This window comes from Melanotaenia boesemani, chromosome 2 (assembly GCF_017639745.1).
Source record: "Melanotaenia boesemani isolate fMelBoe1 chromosome 2, fMelBoe1.pri, whole genome shotgun sequence".
In the NCBI taxonomy this organism is placed as follows: domain Eukaryota; kingdom Metazoa; phylum Chordata; class Actinopteri; order Atheriniformes; family Melanotaeniidae; genus Melanotaenia; species Melanotaenia boesemani.
In genome coordinates, this window is record NC_055683.1 from 40,933,123 (window position 1) to 40,961,111 (window position 27,989).

General features: G+C 45.1%; 2 protein-coding genes across 3 annotated transcripts in view; one reads left to right on the forward strand and one right to left on the reverse strand.

Annotated features, from left to right (window-relative positions):
* The window catches only part of LOC121651305, a 543,600-nt gene that overhangs the window by 377,224 nt on the left and 138,387 nt on the right, over window positions 1–27,989 (reverse strand). The window lies entirely within an intron of this gene.
* On the forward strand, window positions 772–27,988 carry LOC121628418. The gene is made up of 11 exons (XM_041967433.1): window positions 772–821; window positions 1,996–2,096; window positions 6,029–6,081; window positions 8,208–8,364; window positions 10,866–10,950; window positions 12,138–12,363; window positions 12,463–12,522; window positions 22,401–22,685; window positions 23,032–23,070; window positions 26,672–26,789; window positions 27,961–27,988. Exons 3-11 carry the CDS (start codon window positions 6,036–6,038, stop codon window positions 27,986–27,988), a joined length of 1,044 nt encoding a protein of 347 aa, XP_041823367.1. The 5' UTR covers window positions 772–821; window positions 1,996–2,096; window positions 6,029–6,035.

The window sequence follows — 27,989 nt, forward strand, 5'->3', positions numbered from 1 at the left end:
GATGATAAAGATGATAATGACGATAATAAGAACAACGATGTTGATGATGATGGTGATGATGATGATGATAAAGATGATTATGACGAGGGTGATGAGGAAAATCAGGCAGAAACAGACAGAAACCAGGTAATAAAAAAGAAAAAAAAAAGGCAGAAATCAGATAGAAACCAGGTAGAAATCAGGAAAAATTAGGGAGAAAACAGGCAGAAATTAGACAGAAAACAGGTAAAAAAAACACGCAGAAATCAGATAGAAACCAGGTAGAAATCAGGAAAATTTAGGCAGAAAGCAGGCAGAAATTAGACAGAAAACAGGTAAAAAAAAAAAGAAAAAAAAAAACACGCAGAAATCAGATAGAAACCAGGTAGAAATCAGTAAGAAACCAGGCAGAATACAGGAAGAAAACAGGTGTGGTGTGATCCGTGGTGGATCTGACCCAATGGTGTGTCCATCAAAATAAAGCCCCGCCCCTTCCGAAGATCTTAGACAGGAATCAATTCTTCTGGTTCACCACAAAGAATCGCTGTTAGAGCCGGCTCGTTCATGAACCCCCTGCTGAGGTGTGTCTGTCCTAAACTGGGTCAGGTCTGACGCTGGGTCTGGTCTGAAGCTGGGTGTAACCCAGGTGCCAAACTGCTAAATATTTGGGTTCTCACTCTCACTCCACTATGACTCTTTGTATTTCGTGTTCCCACGAGTGTGTGTGGGTCATGTGATCACCTGTGGTCACATGGGCCGCGCTCAGCCAATCGTCACACTTTATCCGGCAGCCAAACACTGCGCGGGAGATGCGAGGGACACGTAGGGGAGAGTTGCTGCAGGTTGGTGCTCAATTACTTTTATTCGCTTTCCACTTAATGACAACCTCTGAAACTAAATGTACGGACTGATATTTCATAGGCGCTAACTACACATATCCGCTCCTATAAGTTTTTATGGGATAGCTTAGCCTAGCCGGTCCCATTAGTTTGTATGGGATAGCTTAGCCTAGCCGCTCCTAGTAGTTTGTATGGGATAGCTTAGCCTAGCCGCTCCTATACGTTTGTATGGGATAGCTTAGCCTAGCCGGTCCCATTAGTTTGTATGGGATAGCTTAGCCTAGCCGGTCCCATTAGTTTGTATGGGATAGCTTAGCCTAGCCGCTCCTATACGTTTGTATGGGATAGCTTAGCCTAGCCGGTCCCATTAGTTTGTATGGGATAGCTTAGCCTAGCCGGTCCCATTAGTTTGTATGGGATAGCTTAGCCTAGCCGCTCCTATTAGTTTGTATGGGATAGCTTAGCCTAGCCGCTCCTAATAGTTTGTATGGGATAGCTTAGCCTAGCCGCTCCTATTAGTTTGTATGGGATAGCTTAGCCTAGCCGGTCCTATAAGTTTGTATGGGATAGCTTAGCCTAGCCGCTCCTATTAGTTTGTATGGGATAGCTTAGCCTAGCCGCTCCTATTAGTTTGTATGGGATAGCTTAGCCTAGCCGGTCCTATAAGTTTGTATGGGATAGCTTAGCCTAGCCGCTCCTATTAGTTTGTATGGGATAGCTTAGCCTAGCCGGTCCCATTAGTTTGTATGGGCTGGTTAGCCTCGTGTTTTAAGCTTGTTCTCTCACAACATCCATGGTTAAATGAAACCAGATGAAACTGAATCATTATTTAATCATTGTTTAAACTGTATTTTGTAACACTGACTTTTTTATGTGTTTTGTGATATTTGTAAAGGGCCAAACTTTATATTCCATTGGTGCTATTAATCCAGTGCATTTTGATGAACTTGTGGGTTAGCATTTGGGTTATTGTTAAACCTTTAATCATCTATGATATATTTATCCATTATATTAATATAGCAAATATTTATTCATGATTCTTGGATAAACTAAACTAAATTATTACTAGAATATTGTACAATATTATTTAATATTTATAATACAAAAACCGTGTTATTTATTTTGAATACTGAATTGTGAATTTTGCTGTCCTCTTCCATGTTTCTGCACGGGCCAGGTTTTTTGGATGGCGAGCCAAGACTAGGCCTCGAACCTGAAGACCATCAGGGTAACCTGAGGAACTGAATCTGAGAGACTCAACCTGCGTTAACTGGACTGGTAGGAGGCTCTTGCAGCCATTTTGAGAACTTTGCCCTTGCTCTTACTGTCCCACCAGCTACATACACATCTACATACCCACACACTGTGGACTGTTTTTCTTTTTTTGTGGACTCAAACCGTATAGACTGCGATTGGGACAGGATCAATGATCCTATGGACAGTACAAGGTTATTAGCATTCTTGCTTGTTTGTTTTTTTTTCTGCAGCGCTAAACTAAATGACTTATAGTGTTAACTGTTCACTGTGAATGGCCATTCGAACTCTCTGGTTCTGTATGTTGTCTGTTGTTGTTTCCACAATATATGGTACCAAACCACACCAAGAAACTACAGTCTCCGTCTACTCTCTGCATGAGCTGAGCCGGTCTTCTGACCTAGCCCAAACCTTAAACCCTGTTATAATGTTACCTTAGTCAGTACTTTCATTATAATTATCTCACTTATAGTAACGTAAAGATACATGGGTCAGGTCTGAAGCTGGTTCTGGTCTGAAGCTGGGTCTAATCTGAAACTGGGTCTGGTCTGATGCTGGTTCTGGTCTGAAGCTGGGTCTAATCTGAAACTGGGTCTGGTCTGAAGCTGGTTCTGGCGTGAAGCTGGGTCTCCTACCAGTTCCTGCTGATTGTGGTGTGATGGGAGCATCGTGGTCTCTGGTTCTGGTTCTTCTGGTCTTGTGTGGAAGGTTTTGTGTGCCGTGGTTTCTGCTTCCTGTCATTACTGAACCTGGACTGGTTCCACTCGCGTCCTGGTCTTCGTTATGTGTCCTCAGTGGATCTAAAGCCGTTGGGTTCTGCTTGCTGGATGGTCGTGTTTCCTCTCAGTGTCCTTTGTCCCAGTTGTGTTCTCTTATTAAAACCAGTTCTTACTGGTCCGCCTGCATCTGGTCCACATTCCACCCGATCGATGCTGTAAAATCCTCTTTATCGGTGTTTCTGCAGCATTAAACTGTTTGTAGAGGAAAGTAAACAAGTGGATAATTTACGTATTTATGGAAATAAGTTTAAAATATTTCCAACAAAAACATTAATATTAGTACTGTAATAGTAACTATATTAAAACTTTACACTGACTATAGATGTTTGGAAATGTCTGAAATGAAATGACTAATAGTGACGCCTGCCAGCCCCTGATGGCTGGAGTCCAACATTAAGTGCAGGTCCCATCTTTTCTGAAGGAAACACGAACAAAAGGCGCTTTAAGACATATTAGAGATAATACTGGTTGTTGTACGAATACAGGGATGGTTCCTCATCATGTTAGAGCTGCAGTTCTTAGAGAATGATTGACAGGAACCATATGAACTAGGGCTGAACGATTTTAGGAAATTATCTAATTGCGATTTTTCTTCTCGATATTGCAATTTCAATTCGATTCACGATTTTTTCAAAGCAAGCTTCAGTACAATATCACAACATACAGTAGCATATACAAATATGACAGAAAATGAAATTATACCAAAGCATTAAAAGCTATTACTCTAATACAAGGATGAAAGCTAAAGGTGAGAACTGCTTTCAAATGTGTTTATTAACAAAAACATGTATGCACATTCTTTAAAGTTCTTAACCAATGGCAGTTATTAACTGCAGAACTAAAAGAGACATCTTTGACTGTCTTAACTTAAAAAAGTAGTGCAAAAATCCTTAATATTGTTAAGTTAAAAAAAAGCTGAATAACATACAAAACAATTTAAAAACAATAAATAATAAATAGAAAAACAAAATTCAACAATTCGAATAAAGGGCCTTACACTCGTAGGTCAACGTCAGTGTTTTATGGCTCAAGAGAGTCAACTATCAACATCTATAACTGCAGTTAAAGTACTTAATTCAATCCTAGATTAAGAAACTTGCACTATTTACGTGAAATTGAAAAATGTAATGTAATAAAATAAAACTCTTAATAAAATAAAATTTGCCCTACCTCTGCCCTTCTGAAAAATGTCAGATATTCATTTATGGCTTTGCAGCACCCAGTTATTGCACATCTATTAAGTAAAAAACGGAGCAGTTTTCCTGAAAAATAGCAAATATATTTTTTTAAAGAAAGGCTGGCACTACAAGTCAGGGTGAAATGCAAAACAAACAAAATCTCAAAAATACTTAATTAACAACAGTAATACTTGCTTCCCTGACATCTCTACGTCACTCTTTACAGATTTTTTGACCAGGGCAATATTCTCTCCAGTATGGTCAGAGGGAAAGTACGCTGTCTGCAGACAGCGACTTTTTAATTCAAAGTTATCATTTATGAAATGCACGGTGAAACCAAGATACGGTTCGGTCGTTCTGCTTGACCACATATCTGTAGTTGTGGCGTAGTACTCCACATCTTTCAGCTCTGTTAACACTTTTTCTTTACACTCTGCATACAGCTGTGGGATGGCAACCTGGCTGAAGTAGGTGCGGGAGGGAATTGCATATCTTCTGTCCAGCGTGCTGAGGAGGTTTTTAAATCCGTGTTTGGTGACCGTGTTAACAGGCACCATGTCCTTGGCAATGTAGAGCGTAATGGCAGTCGTTATCGCCTGGTGTCTTTTGCTGGTCTTGTCATACGGAGTTGCACTTTGAAACGATGCTATAATTGTAGACTGTTTGCTACAGTGGGCCTGAGGATCATTTTCACTTGACTTTTCAGACTTTCCAGACTTCTTTGTCATGCACTCATCATGCAAATGCCTGTGGTGATTTTTTAAGTGCCGGTATAAGTTAGTTGTGTTTCCGCTAGACGTTGCAACTTTAGCGCGACAGGTTTTGCATAGTAGGCTACCTGTTTCTGGTGCACATCTGCAGCCTCAAACCCGAAATACTCCCAAATGACCGACGTACTGTTTTTCTTGGGGTTTAAATTCCCCAACTCCGCTTCTGGTTCTGCTGAAGCCATTTTTAAACGTGTGAAGATTTCAAAGCGCAAGGAGCAGGTTAATACTGATTGGTTAGCGTGACCTGTCCATGAGCAGAATGCCGCCTCTGATTGGTGAGTTTGCCAGGTACGGTAAGATTACGGCATGTATGTGTAAAATAGTTGACACAACAGATCCTGGGTCAGTCAGGAGCGCTGTAAAAACCGCAGCTTTGACGGTCACGTGATCGCGTTGTCTGAAATTGCGATTTCGATCAGAAAACTATAAATCGTTCAGCCCTAATATGAACCCTTTAAAGACGTCTGGGATGCCGGACCGTGGACCACAGAACGAAGCCACACATGTGGGCGGAGCATTTACAGCTCTGGCTGTAAACCTGCTCCCACGTAGAGCAGAAGCAAGGATCCCAGGCTGCAGGAGCCTTCCTGGGCTGCACGTCCTGGATTACTGGAGAACAGTTCAGAGCCGGCTCCCAGCACCCTCCTAGCGGTCTCTGCATGACCCGGGATGTTGGCCCCGCCCCGAACATGTAGAGGTTAGAAATAAGACAGAGATCAGGCTGTTCAGGTTTTAAACACACACTGAGCATGGATGAAGACATGTTCGGAGACGGCCTGCTGACGTTACTTCTGATCTGTACATAGAGAACGGCTGATCGTCTGCATGTTGGGGGACTTTAACCACATTAGACCTGGTCCTGCTGAAAAGCTACAAGACCAGCGATATTTAAATCTGGACTGGATTATTCTACAGAACACGGTTATGTAGGGAGGCTGTAGACCCCCTCTGGTCCACTTTGTGTTCTTCAGGAACTTTCTCAGATCTGGAGTCCAGATGTTGAGACAGAAAAGTGGAGAAAAATTTAGAGAGAACTTTCGTGTCAGGATGGATTCTCTTTTAAAAGTCACAGATAAGCCGGTGTCACCATGGAAACCTCATTCATAGAGACAACAGACCACCTCAGACCACAGCAGAACCCGTCCAGAACACTGGACCCTAAACCAGGACCAGAGAGAACTGGGAATGAGTCCAGAAGTGATGTGACTCTGATTCATGATGTTTTTCAGAGGCGAGATGGAGACGTCAGCAGAAGACCAGACGGATCCAGAACCTTCAGCAGGTAGGACTCAGACCACATGAAGCCCAAACTGACCAATCACAGCCCTCGTTGTTACCGTGTGTTGGAGGAAGTCCTCCTCAGTGGAGCTTCCTGTCATAGACTGTAGCTACAACGTAAACCCTCAATGCAACGTCATCATGGCTGAGCAGGAGGCGGGGTCACCTGTCAGTCACATGTCTGATAGCACGCTGTCCTCCACCAAGTCTTCTGACAGCCAGATCAGCTCCTTTCCTTCTCCAAGTCTGCAGACGAGGGCCCCCTTTTCATGGATTACAGATCTTTATTGTCCCTGTTACAGAACAATGACTAAGTTTAGCAGCAGGTTCAGAATGTAAACTACGTCTCTATAAAAAGGTCATATATATGTCCCAGGGCAGCCATGGCTACACATGTAGCTTACCACGTCTCCTTCAGTCTGTCCCACTCGGACTCAAGGCCCCCGCCTCACCCGGGACATGGTTGAAGCTCTGCCGGAGATGGGAGGTGAAACTCTTTCTGACGGGACTCCGCCAGACGTTCCCAGCAGACCCTCACAACATGCTTGGGTCTGCCAGGCCTGCTGGAGAAGGAGTCCTATCGGGCCTTTGTGGCCTGAGGGACTCCAGAGCCACCATGAGACCAAAGCTGTCAGGGCAGAATGTGAAGTCCCGTTGTTGTCAGACTATGAATATTGAAATCCTCCAGCAGAAGTGTGTTTGGTGGCAGGGAACATAATGTGGAAACAAAGTCAGGAAATCAGCATTATATTTAGGTTGTTGGTACATAGCAGTCAGGATAGAGGGACCAACACCATGAACTTTCAGTACAGTACATTCACATTATGAACGAGAACTTGTGGGGGTCCCCTGTGTGTCTGGCTGTAAAGTATCTCAGGACCACCCCCCATGCCCTGAGGGAAGAGCATGGCAGATGAAGACAAAGCCATATGGGGTGGACAGGTTTGGTGTAATCACTGGTCTCACATCAGGCAGAGAAAATCAAAGCCGAGATCATTAACCAGATCACAGACGAGCTGAACCTTAGTGACGACTGAGCGGACATGAAGTAGCCTGTAGAAACAGTCGTAGAGGGGGGCGCACAGCTGGTGGGGGGAAAGACGGCACCTTCGACTGGTGACAGTTGGGATGGAGAAGGAAGGAGGGCGGACTGTGGAGGCCTGAGACAGCGAGGTGCAGCAGGGTGTTCAACCAGCATCAAAGTACAAGACCGGGTCCAGACTGCTGTTACTCTCCCGGACTGCTGCTTTTATGCACTTCTTAGAGCCTTGCCCCCTCATTTTCTGCATCAGTCCCAGATAACGTTACACCATTACTTTACTGAACTATTAAACTGTCTTAAAAAACGCTGACTCATCATTTAGTGATGCTGAGTCAGTCCCCATCTTCTTCTTCTAATGCAAACCAAGCAGAATTTAAACAAAGTAGATTTTATTGGATTACAGGCAGTCAGGCCTTCACTTCCACAACAAAATGAAAAAGCTGAAATCATTCCAGCAATAACGGCTCCAAACATCTCAAACAAACGTGGTCGCCCTGTTTCAGGTGTCTGCGACTGAAGCGTGGGTAAGGGTGCCCAGCGGTCTAGTATATTTTAAGAAAACTCAAGTTACTGAATTTCCAGAACATGATATATTTAAAAAATGCTTGTCTGATTTATAAGGTGCTACACTCTCTAGCACCCCCTCCACTGGGAGATTTCATTGGCCGTTGCATTAGTGTACAGAGGACAACGAGAGCCACCACAAGAGGAGATGTGAATATCCCACACAGACGCACCTCTTTCGGTCAGGGTGTGTTATCTGTCCAAGGTGGAAAGCTATGGAATAATCTACCACAAACATTAAGAGAATGTCCTACATATAACTCATTTAAAGCCCAGTTAAAAACCTGGCTTTGGTCGAATCAGGAGTGTACCCTCATGTAACACACACTGTAACGTACAATAAGCAAAGCTCTGAAGGGCTCTGTAAGTATGTAGTGATATTGAATTTGGTTAAGTATGAGTGTTGGTAATTGTGCATGTGAATGTAGAATCTCAGCCAGTATTGGGATTTGAACCAGAACCTAAACCAGAACCTGTTGAATCAAAAGCTGAGCCTACGTCTGAACCTGCTGTTTTAAAATCAGAACCGACACCTGAACTTGTGCCAGGATCTGAATCTGTTCCTGAACCTGTACCCGAGTATCTACTTGTTGAATCAGAAGATGGACCAGGACCTGGACCCGAATGCTCTCCTGTAATCTCGGAAGTTCACCTTGATGCTGGTGCACCCAGTTCTTCCAGGTATGTAGCAGAAAGATGGTTCAACATACTGCAGGTCTTTCTACAGGCCTCTGGTGGACCTGCAGTTCTGATCCCAGTTATCAGCATCCCTGTAGTGTGAGTACAGATTTAAAAACGTCTTTCTGGACAGCTGAAATAATTTTAGACTGAAAGACACGGTGAGTCTGCCACTGCTGTTTGGTTCTGTAGTTTAAAGAGCCGGTGTTATCAGCCTGCTGATTGGCTGCTTGGAACAGGTAAACGTTTACAATAAAACTAAAATACTGTCCAACTAGTACAGCCAGAGAGGAGGAGGCAGCCAAATCAGTAGTCTGCAACCACATTCAGCTGTCACAACCCAAATGAGGCCTGAGACACTGACAGAAACCTTTATTAGTCCCTCGGTGGGGAAATTGGTTCAGCTGTAGGCAGAAGGTGTAATAACACAATAAGTAATATGTACAGTCTGACAGGGTGTGTACAGTATATAAACATGCACATAAACATGTATATAAACATGTAAACACCATTTACATGTGTTCATTGTACAGTCTGACGGCAGCAGGGAGAAAAGATCAGTAAAATTAGGACCATGTGATTTCTGAGATGCAGTGAACATGGACAGAATCACAGTATTTGACAATGTCCGTGGATCAATAATAATATGTGGAATCTTGTGTAGTTTGCTCGTATGACGGTGTAATCCAGGGTCCGGTCCTCGAGATCTACTATCCTGCCACTGTTAGATGCATCCCTTTCCCAACACACCTGAATCAAATTAATGCCTCCTTACCAGACCTCTGCAGAGCTGAATGACAGGAGGGAATTCAGTCATTCGACTGGAATTGGACACCTCTGGTGATCTGTTAATCTCCACCAATGTACACCTTCCTCAGCCAAGAAGGAAAGAACAAGAAAAGCCAGACGACAGTTTGAATGAATTTTGACTTCTGCAGCCCCGTCTGGTGACGTCACCTTAACCAACAGGCTGCGGTGGACCCATCAGACCTTTTTCTTAATTTATGCATACATCACTCGCTGATGCTTCCGGAGTGCAGAGAGCGTGGATGTTAGGTCAGCTAGGTTGGCTTTTTCTTTACAGAGGAAATTAGAGCAGTGCTGGACAGTTGTGTATTTGGCTGTTGAAATTGCTGAGGTGAGAAGGCATGTGTTCAGGAAATACGTTTTCAGCAGTTACAGTGAGGAAAATAAGTATTTGAATACCCTGCTATTTTGCAAGTACTCCCACTTAGAAGGTTTCCCCTGCTCCTCTGGATGATCCAGAGGAGTCATGGGAGAAAGTCATGTGGTCAGATGAGACCAAAATAGAACTTTTGGGTCTTAATTCCACTCACCGTGTTTGGAGGAAGAAGAATGATGAGGACCATCCCAAGAACACCATCCCTACTGTGAAGCGTGGGGGTGGTAGCATCATGCTTTGGGGTGTTTTTCTGCACATGGGACAGGGCGACTGCACTGTATGAAGGAGAGGATGACCATGGCCATGTATTGCAAGATTTTGGGGAACAACCTCCTTCCCTCAGTTAGAGAACTAAAGATGGGTCGTGGCTGGGTCTTCCAACATGACAATGACCCGAAGCACCCAGCCAAGATAACCAAGGAGTGGCTCCGTAAGAAGCATATCAAGGTTCTGGAGTGGCCTAGCCAGTCTCCAGATCTAAACCCAATAAATCTTTGGAGGGAGCTCAAACTCTGACTGATCTAGAGAAGATCTGTGTGGAGGAGTGGACCAAAATCCCTCCTGCAGTGTGTGCAAACCTGGTGAAAGACTACAGGAAACCTTTGACCTCTGTAAATGCAAACAAAGGCTACTGTACCAAATATTAACAGTGATTTTCTGTATCTTACAAATAAATTGTAAAAAAAAATCATACATTGTGATTTCAGGATTTTTTTTTTAGATTATGTCTCTCACAGTGGACATGCACCTACGATGAAAATTTCAGACCCCTCCATAATTTCTAAGTGGGAGTAGCAGGGTGTTCAAATACTTATTTTCCTCACTGTATTTGTGAAGAAACAGTGGTGAGCAGCCAGGATTTGTTTCATCAGCTGCACAAACTGGAAGGTGTTACACCAAAATCTGCGACCCAACAGAATCTGTGACCACAGGGAGGCGATAGCGTACATTTCTCTGCATGTGCGTCTTTGAAAACGAGCGAAGTCTTGAAAACACCTGTATTTATGTCTGAGATCATTACACTGCAGGTAAGTCAAGTCACACATTCTGATATCTGCGGGTTGCTGATGCTTTAGTGATGCATGGCCACGTGTGGTGCGTTGACACAGCTTGATCATATGTGGCTGCTAAATAACATCTTGTGGCCTTGAAAAGATTATGTCACATAATATGACACAAAGTTCAGGATTTGTAGGACTGTCCTCCAATAGAAAAGATCTTTTCGTGTTGTGTGCATGTGCTGGTAGGATGGAGCTACACAAACAACACCTTGCACCTGTCCGTGTGTCTGGGCCATCATCAGTGCTCTGCATGTTTGCAGGTCACTGAACCACAGACCCGACAATGTGAACTCTGAGGATCAGGATAAACGCTGTCAAGAGATCCGCACACGGTGGGACGATTCTGTAAGTCCATGTTCATCCACCTCCTGTTCTCTAGTGGAGCCTCGCAGTTTTGTTTTCACTGTGATTCTGACGTTAATTTCCAGGAATGTTGTTGAATGTTCTCCATCATGTTCATCTGAGGGTGGACTTACTCAAAGATTTTTTTTGGTCCCGTTACTTAAACATTACAAAGAATCTGATCTTTCTTTTTCCCGTTTTTAAGTAAATTTCTACATTTAAATAAAATAGATAAATATAAATCATTGGCTGTTTGCTTTACACACTTTTTTTTTACATTAGATGATGACTTTAGTTGTAATAATCCCTTCAGTGTGTCATAAAATCTAACCCTTAAGTAAAAGGTCTTATTTTGACCCTTTTTCCTGCTCAGTGCTCCTGCCCCCCATCAGAACTTTTCTGCAGAGCTGAAGTATAATTCCTGTTTACCACCAGCCAGCTGCTAAATGACGGCCAACATTTGTCATCACATCTGGTGGTTTTATGACAAAGATTTTCCCCCTGGAGAAGATGTATGATGTCTGAATTATTCCATGAAAAAAACCCAAACTGAAAAACGTCAAAAAAACAAAACAACAACAACAACAAAAAAAACAGAATTTGTTATTATATCTATATTAAAAAACATGAGTTAGTTCTTTGGCATTTTTAGCCATGTGTTAAGACCCATGGTGAAAAGTCCAGAGGGCCACTTGCTCCGGAGCCGCAGGTTGAACACCCCTGATTTAGTGTTGGTAAAGCAAAGATTACTGCATTTTCTTCACATAGCAATAGGCCTTATTTTAAGGGAAAAGAGCATTTTGTGCTGAACAATGACATAAATTATCGCGATTAATCGCAACATTTTATGCAATTAATTGCAATAAAAAAAATTAGATTTTTTTAAACCTGGTCCATGTTTTCATTGTGACTAGTGTTGAATGAATAAGTTGAATTTTAACTCGTACGAAAGGTTTTGATGAAAATAGAATTACTTCTGAGTTTTACCAAAGTCTAGTTGGTCAACAGTTCGAATGAATGAATTATTTTAAACATGCTAAATAAGAAAGCAGAAACATCAGCTATGCTCAAAAGACAAAAAAAAAGAAAAAGAACAGGAACATTTAAATTCAACATGTTTAAAAAGTGGTAGGAAGAAGTCAATCTGTTCAAATAATAATAATGTTAACGATACGTATTCATTATTTAAGGAATTAAAGTGTTGGCTGTTGGAAGCTTTGGAAGGTTTGGGCACCAAGGAGCTGAAATACTTCCACTGGTACCTGCAGAATGCCGATGAATCAGTGGACGGCTTCAGACCCATCAAAAAGAGTCGTCTGGAACATGCGGACAGGTTGGACACAGTAGATCTGATGGTGCAGATGTACAGCACCGAGGCCAGAGAGGTGGCGGAGAAGGTTTTAACAAAGCTCAAAGGTCAGTCAGAGGGAAAGGAAACAGAAGACATGAGGTATTGTACACAAAGCTTATGAAGGTGACGTATTGTTGGAACAAATCTTTCTTGGTCTCCAACAGAAAAGCGTTTTCCTGAAGAGATGCTGCAGGATGACGCTTTCGTTCCCGCTGCTGCAGCAGGTGGGTTCAGCATCGGAAATCCAAGGAAAACTGGTTGAACTGAAGCTGGGATGTAATGATTGTTTATTTTTATTTCAACTACAGTAATAGCAGATCCTTCTAAAAATCCATCCAATTGTTTTTCCCCCATTCAGCATATTTATTAAGTAAAACTAACTATGATGGTCCCAAATTCAGGTGGTTTGGTTCTGATTATAAAAATGTGTTTGAATAATGAAATAAAGGGTTTTTGTTGTGTTTAAACTACTGCAGACAGATGAGTTTGGAGGTTAAGAGGATTAGAAATGGACTGAGAGCTGATATTTAAGGCTAATCCTAAACTCTGAAAACAACTCCAGTTCTAAAAATGTGGAGCATTGTGTAAAATGTCAGAGGTAGAATGATTTCCAATTCTCATGAACCCATATTTTATTCCCAGTAGAACACAAACATCATATGAAACTACTGTTTACAGACGTGCTGCTGCTCATATTTTCCATCACATGGTAAAATGTCAGTTTTATCATCTGATGTGTTGATGATGGTCTGTTGGGAATAAAATTAAAAATACTTTAGTAAACATATGGGTTGATAAGGTTTAGACATCACTGTATTCTGTTTTATTCACAGTTACATGCATCCCAACGTCTTCAGAGTTCGGGTTGTAGAAACACTTTGCTAATTTGAGTTTATGCACAGAAACAACCGTCAGAACAAGCGATAATGCAATATGGTGTTTAAATAAACCAACATATTCTATTCAAGCACAAGACACAATACATACAAGTACAAAGCAAAATAGAGGCAAATAGAATGCATTAAATACAACAATAATAACAATAAGATAAAGATTCCCAGTTCACTATTACACGTATAAGTTATAACAACTGTTTGTATGGGTTATTGTGCATGTGTTGTATCAGGCGGACTGCACCCCTCCCTCTCCCCCCTCCTTCTCCTCCTCCTGCCTAATGCAGAGTTGTACAGTTTGATGGCTCGGGGGACAAAGGAGTCTCTGAGCCGGTTGGTCCTACTCTTGGGGAGGAGCAGCCTGTTACTGGTCAGGCTTCTCTGTGCACTGATGACAGTGTGCAGAGGGTGACTGGCATCATTCACAATAGCCAGTAGTTTTTTTAGTGTTCTCCTCTCTGCCACTGTCACCAGGGAGTCCAGCTTCATGCCAACCACAGAGCCCGCCCACCTGATGAGTGTTTCCACCTGTTAGCACACCTTTTTGTCATGTTACCCCCCCAGCAGACAACAGCATAAAAAAGCGTACTAGCCACCACAGACTGGTAGAACATCCACAGGAGTTTCCTGCAGATGTTAAAAGACCTCAGTCTTCGCAGGAAGTACAGACGGCTTTGGCCCTTCTTGTACAGGTGATCTGTACAGCATGTCCAGTCCAGCTTGTTATCCAGCCACAACCCGAGGTACCTGTAGTTGTCTACAATCTCCACCTTGTCGTCCCTGATGGTCACTGGACGTGGTTGTGGGCTGGACTTCCTGAAGTCAATAACCAGCTCCTTAGTCTTTGAGGTGTTAAGCTGGAGATGGTTCATCTGACTCCAGGTGACAAAGTCACTGACCAGATTCCTGTACTCGTCCTCTCCATCATCCCTGCTACACCCCACGATGGCTGTGTCATCTGCAAACTTCTGGATGTGACACAGCTCTGAGTTGTAACAGAAGTCTGAGGTGTAGGAGAACAATAGAAGATGATCTCTTACGGTGGAGGCGCTTACCCATCTCACTAATGGGGAGAGTTGCCACCATTAAGATGATGATTCTACCTAAAGTTAATTATTTATTTTCAATGATACCCACTAAACCCTCCACCAGTTGGTTTAAATCTCTGGACTCTTTCATATCCAAGTTTCTTTGGAAAAACAAGCCGTCACGTATCAGTCTTAAAACCTTACAGCAGACTAAAGATAGAGGAGGACTGGATCTACCAAACTTTAATCACTACTTTATAGCTAACAGGCTGCAGTACATCTCAAAGTGGCTCAAACCCAGTTATCTGGATGAGCCGTGGCTAGATGTGGAGCAGGCTTTGTGTGAGGACTTAGTCATCTCTGACCTGCCGTTCATCAGCTCAACCATTAAACCATATAAGTGCTTTAAAAGCCTTAACATCCGTTTTTCCTTAATGGCTTGGTGGGAATTCTGTAAGATAACCAGATCTTCCCTCTTTCCATGTAGACTTACACCCATCTGGAACAACCCTGACATCCTGCAGAACAAAAAGATGATAAACTTCACTCAATGGAAGACTAAAGGAATACAACAGTTAGGACAGATAATAGAAAATGGAAACTTTGTATCTTTCAACACAATTGTCTCACAGTATGGAATCAACAGCAATAAATTCTTAGAGTACCACCAACTAAAATCAATTATATGTAAGAAGTATACCCCTGTACAGTTAGACTTGCAGCTTCCTGTCAGAATAGCAGAATTCTTGAATCTTAATACTCCAAAATTATTATCAAAAATATATAGATTACTTGCAAAGCTAGAAGACAGGATATCTCTCCCAACTTCAAAATGGGAAGATGATTTATCTAATAACTTTGATCAGAAAAGATGGTCACAAATATGTTTAAACACGTTTAAAATGACTCAGAATTCAAATATACAACTAATACAATTCAAAATTCTCCATAGAACTCATTATACAGGACACAGGATGTTCAGGATGGGCCTTTCACCATCAGATATCTGCCCACACTGCTCTGAGAACACTTCTGATAGCTACATCCATGCGCTGTGGTCCTGCACACCTGTCCAAAGGTTCTGGATTAAGGTGTGTGAAGATCTCTCAAAATGGTTTAAAACCAGTTTTTCTGCAAACCCCACACTTTGCCTACTGGGCGACCTGGGTGACACTAACATAGGAATACACTCCATAAACTTGGTCCTCGCAGTCTTATGCATCGCAAAGAAAACTATTCTTGTGAACTGGAAAGATAAGAATAATTTGTCTATCCAGCAGTTTAGAAATCTCCTGTTAGATCACATCAGCATTGAGACAATGTCTGCCTCCTCCAGGAACCAGTCAGATGACTTTCATTCCCTCTGGTCCCCTGTGACTGGCTACATCACCTAATGTAGGTGGAGGATTGCGGCTTCGCTGGGATGGGGGTGGATATGGGTGGGGGGTCCCTGGTGGCTTCGGGTCTCCGGTTGTCTCCTGGGTGGGGATCTCGGCTGCTCCGCTGCTGGGTCGGCTGGGGGTTCCGGTCTGGGCGGGCGGCATTGGGTGGGCCCCGGGGTGGGACTGCCTCGTGGCGGTGGGGGGTGGCTGCCGGGGTGCCTGGGTCGGTGTCCGTCGGCCCCTGGCCGGGTGGCCGGTCGGGCCCGGGGTGGGCCGGGTGGGGGCCCCGGGCTCTGGGGTGTCGGGTCTCCCCCCTCTCCTGGGGGTGGGGGGTCTGCCGCTGCTGGGGGGGGCTGGGCCCGTCCGGATGTGCCGTGCCGGGGGTTGGTCCGTGCCCTGGTGCTTGGTCGCAGCCTCGGAACCTGGGTGGGGGTGTGCTTGTATATAGGTGTGTGTGTGTGTGTGTGTGTGTCTGTAGGTATGCTGGTGTGTGGGTGGGTGTAGAGGGATGTGTGTGCTGTATGTGTGTGTGGGTGTGTATGAAGGTCTAGGTGTGTGCGTGTGTGTGAGTGGTGTGCGGGTGTGTGTGTGGAGGTCTATGTGGGATGTGTGTGTGGGTGTGTGTGAAGGTCTAGGTGTGTGCGTGTGTGCACGTGGAGGTCGAGGTGTGTGTGGAGGAGTGAGGGAGTGGGTGGAGGCGTGAGTATGTATGGAGGTGCTTGTGTGTATATGCAGGTATGTATGTGAGTGCGTGTGTAGTGGTGTATGTGTATGGAGGGGTATGAGAGTGTGTGTGTATGTGGGCACCGGTGTGTGTGTTTATAGGTATGTGCGTGAAGTGTGTGTGTGGAGGTATGTGCACGTATTGAGGTGTTGGTGTATAGAGGTGTGTGAGAGGGTGTGTGAGTGGCTGGGGGTTAGGACGTGTCCTCTGGGGGGCACCCTGGCCGGGTGTTGGGGGCGTGGGCCTGGGGTTCCCTTCCTTTGCCTCGCCCCCCTCCCACTCAGAAAGAGGAAAGTGGCCTCTTGGGCTGGTGGCTGGCCCCTGGGGGGGTTCGTGGCGTGCCTGGGTTGGGGTGCCTGCTCCGGGCCTGTGACGCCCTTCGGGGCCGGCGGGGGACGGGGGTGCCCTGAGCCACTGGCGGCTCGTCTTCCAGGGGGGAGGCTTACTCCCCTCTGGACCTACATCTCCTGACCCCTCCCCTCCCCCACTCTTCACTACATACACAGGTAGGGCTGTGGGAGGTGTGCTTGTTGCGCTGGGCGGGGCAGGGGGGTCATCATAGTGGCCCTGTTGCTTCGCCGAGCTGCAGCATGCCTGGTGGGGGGGGGGGGGGGGTGGAGGGATGGTGTGTGGGAGGGTGGGGTGTGTGGAGGTGGATGCGTGGTGTGTGGGAGGGGGGGTGGTGTGGGTGTGGGAGGATGAATGGTGGAGGGATGATGTATGTGTGGGAGGATGGGGTATGTGTGGGAGAATGTATGGTGCAGGGATGGGGGAGTGTGTGGGAGGATGGATGGTGGAAGGATGGTGTGTGTGCGGGAGGATGGATGGTGTATGGGAGGGAGGATGGTGTGTGTGTGGGGGAGTGGTGTATGTTTGGGAGAGTGGGTGATGGAGGGGTGGTGTGTGTGTGTGGGAGGATGGGGTACGTGAAGGTGGATGTTTGGTGTAGGAGAATGATGTATGTGTGGGAGGATGGGTAGTGGAAGGAAGGTGTGTGTGTGTGTGTGTATGGGAGGTGTGAAGGTGGATGAATGGTGTGTGAGAGGGAGGATGGTGTATGTGTGGGAGGATGAGTGGTGGAGGGATGATGTGTGTGTGGGAGGATGGGATAGGTGTGGGAGAGTGTATGGTGGAAGGATGGTGAGTGTGTGGGAGGAAGGATGGTGTGTGTGTGGAAGGATGGAGGGTGGAAGGATGGTGTGTGTGTGTGTGGGAGGACAGAGTATGTGAGGGGTGAATGGTGTATGCATGGGAGGATGAATGGAGGAGTGGAAGGAGAGTGTGTGTGTTTGTGTGTGTGTGTGTTGGTCTGGGGGGGGGGCAGGACTGGTTCTCGGGGTGTGCGGCTGGGCGCTGGGGTGTGGGGCTGGCCTCTGGTGGTGGCCGCCTGGGCGGGCCGGGTCCCCCCGGGTGGCGTGCTGGCCCTCGGCCTGTGGGGGGGGGGGGGGGGGGGGGGGTGTCCCTGCGCTCCTGGGCCCGGGCCCTCTGCCCTGTCTGTCCCGGGCGGCCGGTGCCCGGGGGGGTCGGGGACTGCTGGCCTCGGCCCGCCGGGGCCGGTGCCCTGTGTCCGCGGGGCGGCTCCTGCTGGGGTCTCCTGCTGCTGCCTTCCTGGGCGGGCGAGTGGTCGTCTCTGTGGACCGGTCGGGATCTGTTGCCTGCGGGGGGGCTGGTGGCCTAGGTCTCGGGACCGCTGGCCTGACTCTGTCCTCTGTTCAAGTGAGGTGGCATCTGCATGATCACTCTGCATGGTCACTCCTTCCTGAACGTCTCCACACAGTCTTTGCGTCGTCGTGTGGCCGAGTTCTCCAACACATCCACACAGGTTTCTCTGCGCGTGTTCTTGAATACAGCAGTGATCTATTATCATATTTTGTTTCTTTTTTTAATTATTTCTGTTCTTATTATTATTATTACTCTTACTCTTATTATTATTACTACTACTATTATTATTATTACTATTATTGTGATTATTATTATTGTTACTATTATCAACTAGTTGTGTAATGACCTACTGGCCAGGATGATCTTAGCTATATATGTTGTAAGTAGTATGGATTACATGGTCTTCTGTATGATGTTTCAAGTCCCCACCCGCACTCCCCACACCCTTTCTGTCCCTCTCTCTCCCCTCCCTCTTCTCTCTACTTTCTTTTCTCTCTCTCTCTCTCTGTCCCCTCCGGTCGAGTCCAGCATTAAGAGTCTGATTTAATAAAGTTTTTCATCAAGAGGGACTTTATACATGTAGTATAAATCCCTGCTTGATAGAGTAAAATTGCCCAGCACCAGACAGCAGCCAGACAATCATTCTGTTTGCAACGATGCTGGACAAGACAGGTTTAAAAAAAAAAAAAAAAAAAAAAAAAAAAAAGAAGTCTGAGGTGTAGAGTGTGAAGAGGAGGGGGGCCAGCACCGTCCCCTGGGGTGCTCCTGTGCTGCTAATAACAGTGTCAGATGTGATGTCCTTTAGCCTGACGTACTGCAGTCTCTCTGTGAGGTAGTTACCAATCCAGGACACCAAGCAGGGGTCCACCTGCATCTCCCTCAGTATGTCCAGAAGCATCAGGGGCTGGATTGTGTTGAAGGCACTTGAAAAATCCAAGTAGAGGATCCTCACTGTGCCCCTCCCCTTATCCAGATGTACTTGGACACGGTGTAGGAGGTAGAGAATAGCATCCTCCACACCCACACCTGCGCGATAGGCAAACTGTAGGGGGTCCTGGGCCTGTTGCACTTGGGGCTTGAGGAGATTGAGGATGAGCCGCTCCATCGTCTTCATCAGCTGGGATGTAAGTGCCACCGGTCTGTAATCGTTCAGCTCACCAGGACGGTTTTTCTTTGGAACTGGAACAATACAGGACGTTTTCCACAGGGTAGGAACTTTCCCCAGCTGTAGACTGTGGTTGAAGACATGCTGGAGTGGTTCCCCCAGTTCAGCAGCGCTGGTCCTAAGCAGACGAGGAGGCACTCCGTCAGGGCCTGCTGCTTTCCATGGGTGGAGCTTCCTCAGTTCTCCCCTCACCTGTTCTGCTGTTATGTGTGGAGGGTGTTGAGATGGGGGAGGGGTAAAGGTTGGCAGGGGGGCTGCACAGGGGATGAAGTCAGGGAGGATGTGTACTGCAGTGGGGGAGGGGGGACCGTGGGCTGGTCAAAGCGGTTAAAGAAGATGTTCAGCCTGTTTGCTTCTTCCACTGTCCCCCCCGCTGTTATGGCCTTTGATCTGAAGCCTGTGATGGTGTTGACACCATCCCAGACCTCCTTCATACGGTTCTCACTCAGTTTATCCTCCACCTTCCTTCTGTAGGTGTCCCTCCCCACCTTCAGGCATTGTTTCACCTCCCGCTGTGCTAACTGCATTGCCTCCCTGTCATGGTTCATGAAAGCCACCTTCTTCCTGTTGAGGGCAGCTTTGACATCTTGTGTTATCCAAGGTTTGTTATTTGGATAACAAGGGACAGTCTTATTGGGGGAGACTACGTCCAGCGAGAAGTTGATGTAGTCCGTCAGACAGTGAGTTTGCTCCTCTATGTCCTCCCCATGTTGTCTCAGCAGTACGTCCCAGTCAGTGATGTCAAAGCAGTCTCTCAGAGCATCCTCTGCCTCAGGTGACCACTTCCTGATGGAGTGTGTGGTTTTAGACATCCTTTTGACCAGGGGGGTGTACTGTGGCTGTAGGTGAACCAGGTTGTGGTCAGACTTTCCAAGTGGGGGGAGGGGGGTGGCTCTGTAGGCATCCTTCACATTGGAGTACAGCAGGTCTATTGTTCTGTTGTTCCTTATATATATATATATATATATATATATATATATAGATATAGATATAGATATAGATATAGATATAGATATAGATATAGATAGATATAGATATAGATATAGATAGATATAGATAGATAGATATAGATATAGATATATAGATATAGATAGATATATAGATATAGATAGATATATAGATATAGATAGATATATAGATATATATATATATAGATATAGATATAGATATAGATAGATATATATATATATATATAGATATAGATAGATATATATAGATATATATATAGATTATATATATATATATATATATATATATAGATATAGATAGATATATATAGATATATATCTATATATATATATATATATATATATATATATATAGATATATATATAGATATAGATATATAGATAGATATAGATATATAGATAGATATAGATATAGTACAGACCAAAAGTTTGGACACACCTTCTCATTCAAAGAGTTTTCTTTATTTTCATGACTATGAACATTGTAGATTCACACTGAAGGCATCCAAACTATGAATTAACACATGTGGAAGTATAGTACATAACAAAAAAGTGTGAAACAACTGAAAATATGTCATATTCTAGGTTCTTCAAAGTAGCCACCTTTTGCTTTGATTACTGCTTTGCACACTCTTGGCATTCTCTTGATGAGCTTCAAGAGGTAGTCATCTGAAATACTCTTCCAACAGTCTTGAAGGAGTTCCCAGAGATGCTTAGCACTTGTTGGCCCTTTTGCCTTCACTCTGCGGTCCAGCTCACCCCAAACCATCTCGATTGGGTTCAGGTCTGGTGACTGTGGAGGCCAGGTCATCTGGCGCAGCACCCCATCACTCTCCTTCCTGGTCAAATAGCCCTTACACAGCCTGGAGGTGTGTTTGGGGTCATTGTCCTGTTGAAAAATAAATGATGGTCCAACTAAACGCAAACCGGATGGAATTGCATGCCGCTGCAAGATGCTGTGGTAGCCATGCTGGTTCAGTATGCCTTCAATTCTGAATAAATCCCCAACAGTGTCACCAGCAAAGCACCCCCACACCATCACACCTCCTCCTCCATGCTTCACGGTGGGAACCAGGCATGTAGAGACCATCCGTTCACCTTTTCTGCGTCGCACAAAGACACGGTGGTTGGAACCAAAAATCTCAAATTTGGACTCATCAGACCAAAGCACAGATTTCCACTGGTCTAATGTCCATTCCTTGTGTTCTTTAGCCCAAACAAGTCTCTTCTGCTTGTTGCCTGTCCTTAGCAGTGGTTTCCTAGCAGATATTCTACCATGAAGGCCTGATTCACACAGTCTCCTCTTAACAGTTGTTCGACAGATGTGTCTGCTGCTAGAACTCTGTGTGGCATTGACCTGGTCTCTAAATCTGAGCTGCTGTTAACCTGCGATTTCTGAGGCTGGTGACTCGGATGAACTTATCCTCCGCAGCAGAGGTGACTCTTGGTCTTCCTTTCCTGGGGCGGTCCGCATGTGAGCCAGTTTCTTTGTAGCGTTTGATGGTTTTTGAGACTGCACTTGGGGACACTTTCAAAGTTTTCCCAATTTTTCGGACTGACTGACCATCATTTCTTAAAGTAATGATGGCCACTCGTTTTTCTTTACTTAGCTGTTTTTTTCTTGCCATAATACAAATTCTAACAGTCTATTCAGTAGGACTATCAGCTGTGTATCCACCTGACTTCTCCACAATGCAACTGATGGTCCCAACCACATTTATAAGGCAAGAAATCCCACTTATTAAACCTGACAGGGCACACCTGTGAAGTGAAAACCATTTCAGGTGACTACCTCTTGAAGCTCATCAAGAGAATGCCAAGAGTGTGCAAAGCAGTAATCAAAGCAAAAGGTGGCTACTTTGAAGAACCTAGAATATGACATATTTTCAGTTGTTTCACACTTTTTTGTTATGTACTATACTTCCACATGTGTTAATTCATAGTTTGGATGCCTTCAGTGTGAATCTACAATGTTCATAGTCATGAAAATAAAGAAAACTCTTTGAATGAGAAGGTGTGTCCAAACTTTTGGTCTGTACTGTATATGTGTGTGTGTATGTATATATATATATATATATATATATATATATATATATATATATATATATATTTATTTATTTTTCTATTTATTTAATTTTGAATAAAACGGCTCTCCATACTGTACCAGCAAATGGTCCTGATTCAGACATTCTTTTTAAATTCCAGAAACCAGAAATGTTCAATGCTTTTACTGAAAGTACCAAAGTCTGACTTTCACTTGTTCTCTTCTCCTTCCTGTAGAAAGAATAATTTTCAAGATTCGCCGTAAGTTTGTGAAGAAGGTTTCATTAGAAATCCTTGAAGAGCTCTTAGATCACCTGGAAGAAGACCTTGTTTTAAATGACAGTGAGACGAAGGACATACTTGAGAGGAACCCAACCACAGAAGAAAAGGCCCGCGCCCTCATCGACGCTGTGAAACCTAAAGGGAATGAAGCCTGCCAGAAGATGATAGAACATCTCCAAACCTGTGACATTTATCTTTCCTGTGAGCTGGGTTTGTCCTCTGATCCATCTGCTCAGAAAGGTAAGGCCATATATTTCTGTAATCATTTCTTTCTTTGTTCTTTTTCTTGAACTGTTGCAGTGTCGTGGTTTTTATATTCAGCTGTATTTAAAGATGAGTTTATTTAGCTAACAAATGAATAATTTACATGCTTTACATAAGGAAGAGTCATTTACAGACCAGAATCTTTACCATGTTGGACCAAATATTAGACCAGGTGCTGCTGGAACCTCAGAAGAAGTCAAAGGTTCCAGCAGCCCCGGCATCTGTCTCAAGTCAGTTTGTGCTTTAGGGACAGAAGCTTAAAAGTCAAAGATTTCTCACAATTAGAAAACATTCATTCTCTGAACCGCTTAATCCATTACAGGTCACGGGGACGCTGGAGCTTATCCAAGTATTTTAACAGGCAGGTACACCTGGACAGGTAACCAGTCCATCACAGATAGGGACAAACAACCATTCACACACATTCCTCCTAGCTGAGGCTCCAGGTACACCTGGACAGGTAACCAGTCCATCACAGATAGGGACAAACAACCATTCACACACATTCCTCCTAGCTGAGGCTCGAACCAGCAACCTTCTTGCTGTGAGGCTGCTGTGCTAACCACCACACCACCATGCAGCCCCATTAGAAAACATTAAAAAGATGTCAGATCATACTGTCGACAAGATACTTAAACTTCTCTGATAACTCCATCAATCAGGTAATGATCAGAGTTTTCCTCTCTGTCGTTTGGAGCAGCGGTGGCTCAGGTAGGAGAGCGGGTCATCCAATAATTGGAAGGTTTGTTGTTTGATACACACCCCCCTACTCTATATGTCATTGTTTTCTTGGGCTAAACACTTTACCTTCCTATACCTTTTAGTATAGCGGGTGTATAAATGTGGCTACACATGTACCTTACCACGTTTCCGTCTGTCTGTCCCAGGACAGCCGCGGCTACACATGTACCTTACCACGTTTCCGTCTGTCTGTCCCAGGACAGCCGCTGCTACACATGTACCTTACCACGTTTCCGTCTGTCTGTCCCAGGACAGCCGCGGCTACACGTGTAGCTTACCACGTTTCCATCTGTCTGTCCCAGGACAGCCGCGGCTACACATGTAGCTTACCACGTTTCCGTCTGTCTGTCCCAGGACAGCCGCTGCTACACATGTAACTTACCACGTTTCCATCTGTCTGTCCCAGGGCAGCAGTAGCTGCACATGTAGCTTACCACGTTTCCGTCAGTCTGTCCCAGGACAGCTGCAGCTACACATGTAACTTACCACGTTTCCGTCTGTCTGTCCCAGGACAGCCGCGGCTACACATGTAGCTTACCACGTTTCCGTCTGTCTGTCCCAGGACAGCCGCTGCTACACATGTAACTTACCACGTTTCCATCTGTCTGTCCCAGGGCAGCAGTAGCTGCACATGTAGCTTACCACGTTTCCGTCAGTCTGTCCCAGGACAGCTGCGGCTACACATGTAACTTACCACGTTTCCGTCTGTCTGTCCATGGACAGCCGCGGCTACACATGTAACTTACCACGTTTTCATCTGTCTGTCACAGGACAGCCGCGGCTACACATGTAGCTTACCACGTTTGTCTGTCTGTCCCAGGACAGCCGCGGCTACACATGTAGCTTACCACGTTTCCATCTGTCTGTCCCAGGACAGCAGCGGCTACACGTGTAGCTTACCACGTTTCCGTCTGTCTGTCCCAGGACAGCAGTGGCTACACATGTAGCTTACCACGTTTGTCTGTCTGTCCCAGGACAGCCGCGGCTACACATGTAGCTTACCACGTTTCCATCTGTCTGTCCCAGGACAGCAGCGGCTACACGTGTAGCTTACCACGTTTCCGTCTGTCTGTCCCAGGACAGCAGTGGCTACACATGTAACTTACCACGTTTCCATCTGTCTGTCCCAGGACAGCAGCGGCTACACGTGTAGCTTACCACGTTTCCGTCTGTCTGTCCCAGGACAGCAGTGGCTACACATGTAACTTACCACGTTTCGTCTGTCTGTCCCAGGACAGCAGTGGCTACACATGTAGCTTACCACGTTTCCGTCTGTCTGTCCCAGGACAGCAGTAGCTGCACATGTAGCTTACCACGTTTCGTCTGTCTGTCCCAGGACAGCCGCGGCTACACATGTAGCTTACCACGTTTCCGTCTGTCTGTCCCAGGACAGCAGTAGCTGCACATGTAGCTTACCACGTTTCGTCTGTCTGTCCCAGGACAGCCGCGGCTACACATGTAGCTTACCACGTTTCGTCTGTCTGTCCCAGGACAGCAGTGGCTACACATGTAGCTTACCACGTTTCCGTCTGTCTGTCCCAGGACAGCAGTAGCTGCACATGTAGCTTACCACGTTTCGTCTGTCTGTCCCAGGACAGCCGCGGCTACACATGTAGCTTACCACGTTTCCGTCTGTCTGTCCCAGGACAGCAGTAGCTGCACATGTAACTTACCACGTTTCGTCTGTCTGTCCCAGGACAGCCGCGGCTACACATGTAACTTACCACGTTTCCGTCTGTCTGTCCCAGGACAGCAGTGGCTACACATGTAGCTTACCATGTTTCCGTCTGTCTGTCCCAGGACAGCAGTGGCTACACATGTAGCTTACCACGTTTCCGTCTGTCTGTCCCAGGACACAGGGTTCCCGCGGATCCTTAAAAAGTCTTTAAAGGCATTGAATTCATCAATCTAAAAATAAGGCCTTAATTGTTATTAAAATGTCTTAATTTTATGTTTCAAAAGTCTTAAATGTTTACACATAATTAGTAGGATTTTATAATTGAAATTAGTCTCAAATCTAAAAATAAATCGTAACATTAATTTTTTTTAAAATGTACCGAATGTCTCTGATGATGTGAACATGATGGCTGAACCAACAAAACAGTGACGTGGTTGCAGCGTCTCTAACTCTAAGAGCAGACGCACGTTGTTAATGTAGCAACTTTGAACTACATCATGGGAAAGTGTAAATTAAACGACAATTGGCTGTCCGACCCAGATTTTTCTTCATGGCTGAAAGCGGTACCAGGCAATGTGTACGAGGCACGGTGTATTTTCGAGGCAGTGGAGTCCCACATGCAGAGCGCGAAACACAAAGCGTCAAAATCGAGCTGCCAACTGCATACGCCAGGTATTTCCCAGTTCTGTTCTCCTCTCGTCTCCACCATGCCTCCACCCGCACTACCGATACCAACAACTGGGACAGCAGCACCACATCTCCGGACAATGTTCGGGTGTACGCCTACACTGAAAGCAGAGGTACTGTGGTCTCTGAACACCGTGACAAAACACCAACCGTTCAAGTCTAATGAGGGAGTTGGAGACTTATTTGGTGCAATGGTCCCAGACTCCGACATTACCTACTCGTTTGCATGCGGTTCCAACAAGACGGTTTTATGTTTTATGTTAAAATAAACATTTGGGTGAAATTGTCCCTAAACACTTGTAATTGATGTGGTGTTTTTCCCCCACTTTTGTTAATTGGGAAGTTGGTCTTAAATTTATTTTCAAATGGCATTAAAAAGTCTTTAAGTCTTAAATTTAACTTGCTTTAAGCTGTAGGAACCCTGATGACAGCCGTGGCTACACATGCATCTTCCATCACCAAGTATGAGTGAGGAGTGAATGAATAATAGATATAGTCTAAAGCTCTTTGGGTGTCTCTATAAATCTCTTAGGAGACCAGTCCAACCAGAACAGAATGACAGATTACAGGGTGATAACTCAGAACAGCGTTTGTATTTATTTAGGATTTTCTTTTCCTGTTCAGAAGACAAATGAACCCAAAAGGCAGATTGAAAGCTCTCACTGATGATTTTCATATTAGTCTAAAAATACAGATGTACAATCAGAAATAGAAGTTCTCCTTCACTCATTACTGTAACTGAGACAAAAACTGTATTTGACAGCTTTTGTATAGAAAACAGCTGATCTGACAGTTAAGATGTTTTATTATTAAACTGCTCAGTAACAGAAAAAATGAAATGTGGTTTGTTTTTCAGGAGCTCTTCAGAAGTGTCAGTCTGAACTCAAATCTGCTCTGAAGAAGAAGTTCCAGTGTGTGTTTGAGGGGATTGCTAAAGCAGGAAACCCAACCCTCCTGAACCAGATCTACACAGAGCTCTACATCACAGAGGGAGGGACTGCAGAGGTCAATGATGAACATGAGGTCAGACAGATTGAAACAGCATCCAGGAAACCACACAGACCAGAAACAACCATCAGACAAGAAGACATCTTTAAACTCCCACCTGGAAGAGATGCACCAATCAGAACAGTGATGACAAAGGGAGTGGCTGGCATTGGGAAAACTGTCTTAACACAGAAGTTCACTCTGGACTGGGCTGAAGACAAAGCCCACCAGGACATCCAGTTCTTGTTTCCACTGACTTTCAGAGAGCTGAATCTGCTGAAAGAGGAAACGTTCAGCTTGGTGGAACTTGTTCATCACTTCTTTACTGAAACCAAAGAAGCAGGAATCTGCAGCTTTAAAGAGTTCCAGGTTGTCTTCATCTTGGACGGTCTGGATGAGAGTCGACCTCCTCTGGACTTTAACAAAACTACAATCCTAACTGACCCTAAGAAGTCCACCTCAGTGGATGTGCTGCTGACTAACCTCATCAGGGGGAAACTGCTTCCCTCTGCTCGCCTCTGGATAACCACACGACCTGCAGCAGCCAATCAGATCCCTCCTGACTGTGTGTGCATGGTGACAGAGGTCAGAGGGTTCACTGACCCACAGAAGGAGGAGTACTTCAGGAAGAGGTTCAGAGATGAGGAGCAGGCCAGCAGGATCATCTCCCACATGAAGACATCACGAAGCCTCCACATCATGTGCCACATCCCAGTCTTCTGCTGGATCACTGCTACAGTTCTGGAGGATGTGCTGGAAACCAGAGAGGGAGGAGAGCTGCCCAAGACCCTGACTGAGATGTACATCCGCTTCCTGGTGGTCCAGACCAAAGTCAAGAAGGTCAAGTATGATGGAGGAGCTGAGACAGATCCTCACTGGAGTCCAGAGAGCAGGAAGATGATTGAGTCTCTGGGAAAACTGGCTTTTGATCAGCTGCAGAAAGGAAACCTGATCTTCTATGAATCAGACCTGACAGAGTGTGGCATCGATATCACAGCAGCCTCAGTTTACTCAGGAGTGTTCACACAGATCTTTAAAGAGGAGAGAGGACTGTACCAGGAGAAGGTGTTCAGCTTCGTCCATCTGAGTGTTCAGGAGTTTCTGGCTGCTCTTTATGTCCGTCTGACCTTCAACAAGTCTGGAATCAACCTGTTTGAGAAACAAAAAAAGAGGTCCACAAAGTTAAA